General features: G+C 40.7%; 1 protein-coding gene across 6 annotated transcripts in view; it reads left to right on the top strand.

The window, feature by feature from the left end:
* The window catches only part of CELF2 (CUGBP Elav-like family member 2), a 451,396-nt gene that overhangs the window by 71,096 nt on the left and 368,065 nt on the right, over positions 1–12,235 (top strand). For 2 of the 6 annotated variants that reach the window (XM_040062988.2, XM_058420357.1), the window contains exon 1: positions 6,320–6,734. The exons of 1 other annotated variant lie outside the window; for it this stretch is intronic. In XM_040062988.2, coding sequence (XP_039918922.1) covers positions 6,682–6,734 — 53 coding nt within the window. In that variant the 5' untranslated portion in view covers positions 6,320–6,681. Of the gene's footprint in view, positions 1–2,786; positions 2,840–5,355; positions 5,448–6,319; positions 6,735–12,235 lie in introns of those variants that run through there. 3 more of the 6 variants (XM_058420360.1, XM_058420359.1, XM_040062990.2) reach the window with 3 other exon arrangements.

Genomic DNA, 12,235 nt, shown 5'->3' on the forward strand with positions numbered 1-12,235 from the left:
CTCTGGCATCTGAGGCATTTTCTCCTTCCCTACTCACATATCATCTTTAGGTCAATAGCAAAGCACACTGTCACAAGGGACCTTGTATCTCTCTTTCTGTTTAACATATATAAGCTCAGTGCATAAAATAGGTGTTTGTGGTTTACACCTTCAAAATCATGTGCCTGAATATACTTTAACAAATATGAATATCAGAAATGGCCCATTTATTTCACCATTTTCTTAACTGAATGTTTATTCCCTTTTACTATTTTTTCCCCTTATTTCCCTTTAGGACTTTGGAGCTTTTAAATAATTTTCTTTCCAAAGGGTATGGTATAGATCACTTTTTAAAGCTTCAGAGGTTCCTTACTTTGCAACAGCAACTCTTTAATTTTTTTGAAGTGGTAGAAGCCATCTGTCTCAACAGATCATGTTCTTTTACACTGAATGACAAACCAATATTTCAGTTGATTTATACTTAAAACAGTCTTGGAAAGGAGGGAATTTCATAAAGCTGCCAATTTTTGTGTCTTCTATTAAGTTCTTAGTGTTCTACTCTGCAGATTGTTAGGGTGGTGTCTGTCCCTCCCAGATGGAGAACTAGGGCACAGATAAAAAAACAGTTTTCTCAAAGTCAAGAAGAAAGACATAGAGAGGAATTAACTGAATATCTCTATCTAGTCCCTTACCAATAATCATCCTATTCCTTGAACTTCTGTGGTGGATAGAAAACCAGAGGTAAATATTTGAAGAGTCTATTAAAAGACAGATATGGATGTAGAGCCAGTAATTTTCTTTTGTCTCTTTGGAAATGGTTTCCTAAGCATTTTACAGTATGCATTCAGCATAAATTAATTACTCTTAGATTTATTCTCCGACACTGCATGAGATGGCATTGGGGCTGTACAAATGCAGCTGTGGTCCATGTGAAAACATGGCCTTCACAACAAAGCACTTATTAAGGTCATTACCAAAGTTTTTATTTTCTGGGCTATTTTATGAAGGCAGCCTGAACAATCACCTTTTCATGAGGCTACGTAAGGACCTCTTGGTGTTCACTGTATGACCTGACACCAAAAGAATGGAAATGAAAAGACAGACAGTGTCAGCTTTGGCTCCTCAGTCCGCTGTGGCGCTGGAACAGTTAACGGCTGCTTTTCTCCTCTGCACCAAATCTGACCCCTGACTCTGCCAAATGGAATGAAAGAAGCAGATTGGGGTGTGCAAGGAGCTCTTTTTGAACATGTCTGGCAAATACAAGGAGCTTTTCTTCTCTTTCATTCTTTCTGTTGGGTGAGGAAGGGCAAGCCCTGCCTCAGACTACAGAAGTGTTCTCTCTCTGCCAGTGCTGCAGAATGAAGAAACCTTCCCGCTGGCCAGTAAAGAGAAATTCAGCAGAGGACGTAAATGTTTGGCTCATATTCTGTTTAAAGTGAACTACAGGCACCTTAAAAACAATTAGGCTGATGGGAGTTTGGGGATGACTGTCTCTTCAGAGAGGCTGGAAAGCATTTCTCTCATAACGAAGTTTGTCGTAATAGTGATTTCTGCTAGGTGAATAGACACAAAACACATCTTTGTTCGTGAGGCTTTTTATTGCAGCAGTTGTCATGAGCAAAACCTGAAAGTACTTGAAAATCCATTAAAAATACAATCAGGATTAAAAAAAAAAAAAATCCATCTCTTGAAAGTTTGTCTCTGCAGACTGTAAAAGTGAGAAGTCGATAAGTATGAGACACATTTATGCAATTTAAGATTAATGATTAACCGTTAAAGTGCAGGCTTTGTACAATCAGCAAGGAAACAAAACCCTTCAATCTCTGCAGCTGCTGGATGAAGCCAACTTCTAAGTTACAGTGTGTGATAAGATTGCTGAATCCCAGCCCAGTTGGCCATTGACCTGCAGTGAATCAGCGATTGCTGTCTCCAGGGTGTTTTGGTTACAGTTCCCAATTCCCAAAGAGTAATTGTCAGCTGGATTTATGCCTGTTTGTGACTGCTTTTCCTCTGGTTCTGTACAAGCACCAGTGCATGACTTTGGGAATTTCTTAGACTTGGGACTAAAAAATTCTTGTCTCCCAAATTACCTATTTCACCAAGAAAGAATGGACTAGCTTTAAATATTTGTAATAATACTTGATCTTACTTATACCAGCTCTAGGAGTAAGATCTTTAATTATTTTTTTCCATCAGAATTATTGAATTCAGCCAGATTTTTTTCACACATCCAGGCCATGAACAAGTGTTCATGTTCCCAAGTTAAAGCAGCATCTTGCCAATTTTAAAACATTTGGCTGGTCAGCAAGAAAGAAAAAGCTGCTTGTGAAGCACTGGAATGCATTTTCAATTAGTCACTCCATTGCTTAAAAGGCGAGGCATCAGGGACTAGGAGGAGAGGCTGGGGGGTGGCAAGGCTGATGGGGAGGGACAGCATAAGACAGTCTGGAGAAGAGCCTTTATCAGCCCCCAACAGCAGCCCTGGAGTTGGAGGCCACAGTTTAATAGCTGAGCTTTTGTTTAACAACAGGATCCCCAGGGAGAGTGAGATTTTCCTGGTAAAAGACCAAGATTTCTTTCAAATAAGTTAATATTGCTTGTAAGAAAGAGCAACAGAAAATATGTATTGGGAAGATGCTGGAAGGTTATTTGTCTCTCTATTATTGCCTGATAACCAGGCTGCTTGGGCACTCTGACTAAAAGGTTGTGCTCTGGCAGACCTTCCTTGGCACCTAAAATATTTTGAGTGAGATAACACCCTCGAAAGAAGATTAAATAACGAACCCAAACTGCTTATTATACTTGGTTTGTTATCCTGCCTAACACTATGGAGTTCTCAGTCCAACAGGATTCTGGTAAAGTAAGAGCTGGGAGGGGAAAAAAAAAAATCATGGCATAAAATCATCTTTCTAATGCTCAGTAGCCGTAAGTGCTTTTTCTTTTTAAAATGCTTTGTCCTGTACTTGACCTTCAAATGTTTGTAGCTAGCTGATCTGGAACTTTTTTGACTCCACAGCTGTCTAAACTAAGGATGATGACATTGCTTAGAGATCCTTTTGTGTATGTGTGTATACAGGAATGCTGTTTTCAAAAGTATATGTATATATTTACTTTAACATGACTCAAAATCTTGGAAAGCTTGTACTTTATCATATTAACTGATAAGTTCTCACTGGGGGAATGTGTTATGGCATGAAAAACCCAAATTACACAATAGGCTGGATTTCAGCAGGTAGAGAAAATTTTGGGGGTTGCTGCCTTCTGGCTAACTGTAATAAATTTGCTTAAGTAATATTTCACAGATGTGCTGGCGGTTTTCTGGCAAACAAGCTGAAAATCATAGGAAATTTCTTTACTCAAAGCATAAAAATAGAAGTTCTGAATACAAAGTCCTCAGCCCTAACACAAAAAACATTTGGCTAAAAGCTGGGCTGGAGTCCACTATCTAAGCACAAGAGTTAAACTTATCTTACAGTAAGTTTCTGTTTCTGTTTTATTTGTTTTCTCCCACTATAGTTACATGCTGTATGAAACACGTGAAGCTGTTTTGGAAAATCCATTGCCTGTCGCAAGTTCCTCTGTGCTAAACTTGATCTCATAGTTTTATTTTTAGAAGGCTTGTAGTTGCTGTCCTCAGTGTTGTAGGGAAAAGCTGGCAAAATGCCATCAGGGTCCTGCAAAATGGAGACATGGCTTTCGTTCCAGACACAAGAATTTGGGATTAAAGAAATAGAAATAACCACAAAAGTGCAAAAGGGAAAGGAATAAGTATATTTACTCCTACAGTATAGTTTTCATTTGGATATGTTGGCAGAAATAATGGAGCATTTTCTGTGGGAAGGCAGTGAAAAATGTATCTATGGAAAGTATAAGATGTACTTGTTAGAGATAAAATTCTTGAAATAGACAGAGTTTGTGGAAGTTTGGGATGAACAGAGTAAGACACTGAGCATCTTAGTGCAGTGGGGTATAAAGACAGAGCATCTGCCTCTTTCTCACCTTCACCTGTGATGGGACGTGACAAGGACACAAACTTGTCAATGTGTCAGGAGAGGTCAGGGTATTCTGATTTTTGTTTTCTTTGCAGGCCAAGCTTGAAGTCTTTCTTAATTCAAGCCTGGTCACCAATATGTTTGCACAATAAAAAATATTCCGTGAGAAGTTTACATGGGAAAATAGGTGCATGTAGCTCTAAAACCGGCAAATGTGGCAATAGGGTAAAGAGGAAAGAGAAAAGGCAGTGTGTTGCAACCACTGATGTCCTCCCCAGCCTCAAATGAGGGATTAACATCTATAACAGTTGTTTACAAACTTTTGGAAGGAATAAAAGAGACATTGACCAATCTCTTTTTATTTGCTTTCCATGCTAAAAAAGATGAAAGTTTCCTCAATTCCACACAGAAACAACTGAATTTAATTTTCCATTACAAGCATCTTGCCCACCTCCTGTAGTTAAATAAATAAAGGACCCAAAGTTTCCAGAGCTGGATATAAGCCTTATCTCTTCAGAATTGCTGAGAGATATGAGTGTATCAGGTGAGAAACACCCTGTGCCCTGCTGGCTTTAAGAGATAGGTGGAACATCTGTGACCCCCAGCTGTCCTCCACCCTCCTGCCCCAGATCTGCACCTGCAATCTCACCATCACCTGTCTCTGACAAGTTTATCCTCGATACACCCCTCTGAGACAAAGCAAAACTCTTGGAAGCATTGCCTAGGGGAGGATGTAAAATTCCAAAGCCTGAACTTGAGGCCTGACTTGATAAACAGATCAAGGGATCGTGCCCCACAGGCTGAGCCAGGAGCTTCACCTGGCTGAGGCAGGGAGGGAGGCAGGAGGTGACTCAATGTTTCTCCTAAATGAGGGGTCAACGATGCTCTGGCCTTTGAGCATAGAAGGCATTTTGTATCTGGGTAATTTAAAACTGGTTCTTTCTGTCTGACCACTATCAGCTGGCTGCTGTCTGGCAGGCAAAATGGTCACATTCTCTTTTTTGGGGCGGTGGGAAACCTCGGTGTCACCTTCTGGCCAGGGCAAGACTGTGCTGCCTTTGTGCAGCCGGCAAGGGGGGGTTCAGGCTGCCCAAAGCCAGCCTGCAGCACACCAGGGAGCCTGAAAGGCACAACTCGAGTTTTATCTCACCAAAGAAGGAGGCAGTGGAAGACTTAAAACTTTATTATGTCGTATAGTACTCCTTATTATGAGTATTATAAGACATGAGTTTGTCACACACTACCAGATCTCCCAAATCTCCCTGTGATCACCATATCATTTTAACATACAAGGTTCTTCTTTTAACATACAAGGGCTGATCTTAACTTTTTTTTTTTTTTTTTTTTTTTTTTTTTTCCCCTGCGAGAGAGAACTGGTGGCAGAGGGAAACTAGGAGCATATGCCTGTGATATAAATATCAAAGTGGAAGTATCTACCAATTGGGCTAGTTTGGTTCTGACTGAACACTTCATGAGGTACTGTTTTGCTTTTTTTCCCCCCCAAAGAATTTTAATTCGGGAGTTTCCAGAAATCTTGATGAATTGGTGGAGCCCGAGGAGAGGTTACAGACATTTGTAGGATGAATGGAAAACATTTAGAAGGGGAATAATGCAAGAGAAATATTTAAATAGAGGAAAATCAATGTCAAAAGTATTACAGAACACAAAAGAAGCCAATCAAGTCGATTTTCCTAAGTAAATACAAACTCTCAGCAGATACACAACTTTTCAGATCACCATAGTAATCTGGAGGATGCTTTACCATTTATTTTTTAAGAAAGTAAAAAAAAAAAAAAAAAAAAAAAAAAAAAATTGGTTTAGTGGACCTACATTGACACCTTCTCCCCTCTCAAACATCCAAAGGGTTACATCTGGCTTTGCATGATGAGGCTTTTTTTATTATTCCTTCATAATAGCAGCCTTGCTTTAGATCAGTGCATTTCAAGCACAGCTTCTGTGTTTAAGTCTATTAATTCTAATAGGTTTAAAGAACAGAGTGGGGGGAGAAAGATTATTCTGTATTCTAAAGGTTGTGAACTGCTTTTAATGCGTGTGTCTGTCTCTCCATATGGGGGTGAGGGACAAGGGGAGGAGGGAAGGGTGGGAGAGGAGTTGCATTAGAAAGTCCCTCCTTTAAAAGTGTCAAACTCCAACCTGCACAGAACAGGGAAAGGGAGACCACCAACAGCCCTCAGGAAATAATATAAAAACAAACCTCAGAGGTAGAAGAAAATACCCAAAAGGAGAAAGCTGCAGCTTGCAGTAATCTTTAAATGATTGCTGGCAAAGGCTGGAGGCTTCGAGCTTGAGCTGTGTTTGTTCCAAAAGAAAGCCAAGAAGGACGGTGTTAATAAAGAGAGATTTAACTGAGGGCTGTGCTTGGAATAAAGTGGACTACAAAAAGGTCAAATTTGATCAGTTGGAGCAGATTACAAGGGCTTTAAAAGGTAGTGGTGAAGAAATGAAACTGGGACTGTGAAGCAATATAGCACAAGATTGATTTTGGGGGTGGAGAGAAGCTGGGACAAGTGCTTATCAGCCTGAGAAGGAGGAAGAGCTGTGCTGGGTTTGTTGTCATTCCCACACTGAGTAGAGTACTTGCTGCTTTTGTGGTTAGCCTTCCCTGCCGTTGTTTTTTTTCTTTGTTTTTTTTTCTTTTTTTTTTTTTTTTCATTTTTAATATACATATTTTATTATTGTTATTCCTACAATGGTGTCTATAATATCTGAATTGGATCCTCTGAAAAGCTGGAAAGTTTTAAGGTAGGCCTATGTTTTCTTCTCTTTGGTACAGGCATTTTGGGTTTACCCCTAAATTAACTGGATCTTGAGTTATAATCAAAATGTGAGCCCTGGGCTTAAGTAAGAAAGGAGTTTCTGGTAATTAGAGCCCTTTTAAGATACAGCAAAACCTTTGAACAGATGTTTAGAGAGACCCGAGAGAGAATTTTTATATATACTTCTCAGTGTTACAGTGCAGAGAGGATTTTTTTTTCCCTTATTTCTTTTTAAGGAGAGATTGCTCTGTAAATTCAAGCTTATAGTAAAGGCTCACACCAGTTGCAACTGCAGCGTTAACTCTCTGCTTTCCTTGCTGTGCTCTGCATGGAAATGAATGGGAAACTCCAGAGAAGCAAAAACAAACAGCGTGAAAGTTGATCAAGAAGTGAAAAATAGTCTTGGGGGAAGGAAGGGGGACTGAAGTGCTTGGTTCAAGTTGTTGAAACTTCCACACTTTGTTGCCTCTCTCAAGGCATGTGTTAAGCTATTAATAATAGTTGCTACTTTTTTACCTTCAGCACTAATGTTTGGGGGTTTTTAATTTGCATAGGGAAAAATGGTAATTTGAACTGCTAAAAATGACAAGGGGAGAAAAAATATCCCCATTAATGTTTGCTGCAGATATTGAAGATTCACAGTGTTAAATGTCTGTGTTTAATGCTGCTGTAAGTGCCTGGTTTTGCCTTACTGACAATCCAGACGTATAAAAGTTTACAGATGGTTTGCAGAAACTTCAGTAAGACATTGGAAACATCTGGGAGTGTAGATGGCAAAATAATAAAATCATTTAAATATAAAGTTGTATAGATACCCCTCAGCTCTTTTGCAAAACACGAAGCTGCCTGCACCTAATAATTTTTTGAGTAAATTGCAAAGATTGGGGGCTATGAATTGTGATATTATTGTGCTATATATGTAATAATATTTTAAAGTATACTTTAGATTCTTGATACAGGTTTTGTTAAAAAACTTACTGTGTTCTGAACTGAAAGAGGAAAAACAACACTTCAGAGTTAAAGTATCAAGTCTTCTTACATGACTAAGGTTTTTTCCCTCACTGAACTTTCTATTTTAGGAGTTTAAATTCTCTGACCATTTTCTGAGCCTCTGTGTAGGAGTGCTCGCTGAGACCCTCCATCCTCGCCTGTGGCGCGAGACCTGGCACAGGGGGCTTATTATTGCAGGTTTATTTTCTTTTCTTTTCCAAGTGTTTTGGGGCTGTCAGCACGGAATGATGAGTTTGTATCTGACTCCAGAAGTTCAGGGTGGATGTTGGCTCAGACACGGGGCTGTGAGCGATGGAGGAGCGCAGGGCTGGGAGTGGCATCTGCGCCGGAGCAGAGAGCGGAGCCGAGCTGGCTTCTGTGACTCTCCACCAGTGAATGCCACCCAAGAGCTTCTGCAGAGTCCTGTTTGAGTGCCTCACCATGTGTGTGTGCTCCAAAAGAGCTGTTCTAGGAACTACTTTGAGTTTTATCTAGCTCTATGAGACTGTTTCTGATTGCTCTGCGAGACAAGTCAGGTGGCGCCGGGTTTGTGCAGAGTTGAAGGATGACACGGAGGACGTGCAAGTCAAGAAGATTTAAGGAGGAGGCAATGTTGCCCTCTTCGAAGGATCCTGTTTTCTTTTTAAAAAAACTGTTCTACATGCCTCTAAAAGAAATATCTCCCAGGCACTCTTTCCCTACAGCGTGCCTGAAGTTCCCCAACTTTGTGTGTGATTCTGGGGACTGCAGCTGTATGGGCACAGAGTAGGTCAGAGATGTGATTAAGTCTGTGCAGCTTCTGTGTATGATTAGAGCAGCAGCTTTGCACAGATGTGACATTGTACAGCGCCACTGCAGGATGCAGAAGGTTAAGAGGTGGGAAAAGGCAGTAGGTAATATATGAGCAGAATGATCGCTGAAAGAAAAAAGCAAAAGAGCCAGAAGTCATCGCATAGCTCATGCGGCTTATGGCTTGTTGAACTGCAATGCCACTTCTGCCTTTTCTTATAAATTTTAGTTCCTCTTCTGTGGGCCAATTTCCAACCTGTTTGAGGCCTCTGAAGCTGCTGGTTTTAGTGTGTCCCCAAAGAAGTCTGCAGCTAATATTTATAAGAAATAGGGGAAAGTTTCTGCAAGTTTATTTTAGGTGCACAAACCAATTCTTTCAGACTCAAATGAGTTGATGTAGTAAATGCCAGCACCAGCTCTAAACTACTGTTCTACACTGGTAAATTCTTAATTTTGTTTACCTTCTGCATCCCCATAATTTATTCTGTAACTCCATCACAGTTTGAGGCCTGATGAGCTGGGAAAAGACTGAAGGATATAGATCTTGTGGAGGCAGCAGGTGGGAATGTTTACACTGGGATTTAACAATCCCCAGGGGCTCAGAGAAGCCTTGGTGCTGGTTACCCCCATGTCAGCTGAGCTCCAACTCCTCTGCTCCCCGACCCTCTGGAAGCACTTCCCTTGGCATTTGGATAAAAGTAATAATGAAAGGTACAATATAATAACAGACAAGGCTGGTGGCGAAGCCTGAAAGGAGGGAGAGGTCATGTTGGAGCATGGTGGGATTTTTCTGGACTTCACCCAGCTAAGCTGGGAGAGCTATAACAGAGGCATGAAACAAATGGCAATATGATGTGTGTATATATAATATTACATCAGGCCTCCCTCTTTGGTTGTGTCTGGAGTAGGACAGTGAGAGCTGCAGTAATTCCTGGTAAGTCTCAGCTTCCTCTGTGTGCAAGAACCCTGAACACAGTTTAATGTGCATTTTCTTTCACTGGATTTGTTCAGAGTTGGTCTGAGTACCAAAGTTACTGGAAAGGGAATGCATGGATTTTTTTTTTTCCCCCCTTCTGTTGTCTCCTTTGGGATAAACTCCCAGCATAAGATCTATGCTGTGACACGAACGCGTCATTCCCTGTTCATAGTGTGACTGCAATAAGCACCATGGCCTGTTGTATTCCTTGGAGCCAGGAGAGATTGATAAAACTTCAAGCCTTCAAAAAGGAAAAAATCCTTTCCAGCGAACGGTGTGCTTGCCCAACCCTCTCCAGACACAGAAATCTCATTTACTGTCTTCAAAATGAGATTGGAGTTGGGATTGAGATCCTCTAGTGCATTAGAGAGACCAAAACCAGCTGCCTTGATTCCAGAAAAGTCTCTTATCCCTGTTTAGAACTTCTGGCATGTGGTTTTGCTCCTCATATGTGGCAGGGACAATGGTTTCTGAAGCAACCTGTGCTCTGGGCCCCTACAGCAGCAAAAGCAAAGCAGTAGCCTGGCAAAAAGGAGGAAAAAAAATTGAATTCCTCAAGGCCACATCTTCTCTGTTGTTTTTTTCTGCCTTAATTTGGCTCCAACAAGGCTAAATTCAGCACTATAAATCATATGAGTTACCTATGCAGGGAAGACCTTGTCCACCTTTGCATTCCTGTCTGAAGAAATATGTGACCTTTCTATGGAACATTGCTAGGAAAAAAAGAAATTAAAAGCCAGTATTAACTTGACTTTGCAACCTCAAGGTGAAATCCAAGGAAAGAGTAGTTTTTACTCAAAGGAGTGGTCAGCCCCCAGCCTGGGAAGCAGGGAATCTTGGTGTCTGCTCTGCATGCAGATGACTGGAATTTCACAAGTCCTATTGAAGCGGCCAGTCCAACTTGGCTGGTGGAGTTGGGAACATCTTGTTTGCGGCGCGTCATGTGTCAGGCGGATGTACCAATCCAAATGTTCTCTCCAAAATGTCTTTTTCCAGCACACACAGCATCCAAACAGCCTGCTAATGGTTTGGCTTTTCAGGAAAAAAAAAAAAAAAAAAATGTTTTTTGTGCTTTTCAAATCAGTCCAGGAGGAGCAATTTCAGCTGTGCTGGTGTATGCATCATGACCTGTTTTGGGCAAATAGTCCTATCCCTACATCCACCCCTGTGATTGCCAGGGAATTGAGGTGGGATAAATAGCTTCAGAATGTTCAAACTGGGGAGGGGGGGAGGAAAGCAGACACAGCAGCTCAAATCTGGCTGGGGGCACAGAACAATAAATTGAGCAAAGCTTAAGATAAGGCATTCTGTATTGTATTCAGTATCTGAACAGACCAGTTAATGCATGGACCCCGATACCCTTAACTGCTTAGAAAAAGGATGAAAAAAATAAAAGAAAATATTTCACTTGTGCATTACTCTGAGGACCTGGACAACGTTCTCTTCATCCAGTACTCAAAAAACAAAAGAAAACAAGCCCTGAAAGCTTGGCCCAGGGACATAATGCTGGACTCCATCGCCACCATGAAATACAGAAAATGGAATTTCAGATGTCAGTGGAGAATACAAATTCCCTCATAATTGCCACAATATGGTTGGGTAAAAAAAAAAAAAAAAGTGTAGAAAGAGGGTGTGTGTATCTTGTAATAACTAAAAACACATTTTAGCAATGGCTCTCCAGTTTACCAATTCAAAAACACAGATTGTGTCAGAGATGGTATTGAAAGGGGTGTTAGTGAGGGTTACACATGTCCCAAGTCATGAATCACCGGGGGGATGGTGGCTGTTGCCAAGCTCTGATAAGCAAAATATGAGCAGAAAAACAGTGTGCATCCTTCTGCTTTCCGTTTGAATGTGTAGCTCTACAATCACTCAAATGAATAATACTGGGATGAAAAATTAGGGTCAGCTGTACGGAAGTATGAATTTTTAATTTTTTTTTTTCATGTTTTCTTATTTGTGCTTCCTTTGCACTTTGTAGAGGACAATATGGGCAACTTTTCTTGGTGTTTTTTGGGGTGGTTTTTTTGGTTGGTTGGTTTTGGGTTTTTTTGGTTAAGTTTTTTTTCTGTTAAAAAGGTGGGACCTATAGATGATGCAAGTAGTGAAGATAACAGAAAACAGCAGATTAGGATGTAACACACTCCTGCATCCATTGCTGATGGCTGAGAAAGTCATCCTCTAAGCCTGTGCAAATTTATTCTTGCATCTTCATTTTCCCCTGATTAAAATTCACTATCACTCCTTTCAATAAGAGGTTATTCTCCACCGTTTTGCTAAAAACAATCCACTTTTCATATCAAGCCTGTGTACAAGCTCATTACATCTTGTTCATTTGGACATGAGTTGTTAAATCTTCCAGGTGCTTTATGGGGGATTTAAACATCCAATTCAGATGAATGATCTCTCACAAAGAGGTTTACTTACTGCTGCTGCCATGTTCCTTTGCCTAATTATTTAAATTGCCCTAACCCCTGAAACATAATATGAAATTACTGCACCAGCAGCACAGCTGTCTAGCCAGAGCCTGTGACAGTGAGGTGCAGTAACACTGCCAGCCACCAGTGATCTGCAGTTCAGGGATTTGTGCCAGCAGCTATGGCTTTTCCTTGATGGTTCCTTCCTCCATGAATTGATCTGACTGGTTTTGCAATTTTATCTTTGAATCCAGAACATCTATCAGCAAAGAAATTCTGTGGTTTGGCACACTGCTGGTGGTTGCTAACAAAGCA

This window comes from Hirundo rustica, chromosome 4 (genome assembly GCF_015227805.2).
Source record: "Hirundo rustica isolate bHirRus1 chromosome 4, bHirRus1.pri.v3, whole genome shotgun sequence".
Taxonomy (NCBI): domain Eukaryota; kingdom Metazoa; phylum Chordata; class Aves; order Passeriformes; family Hirundinidae; genus Hirundo; species Hirundo rustica.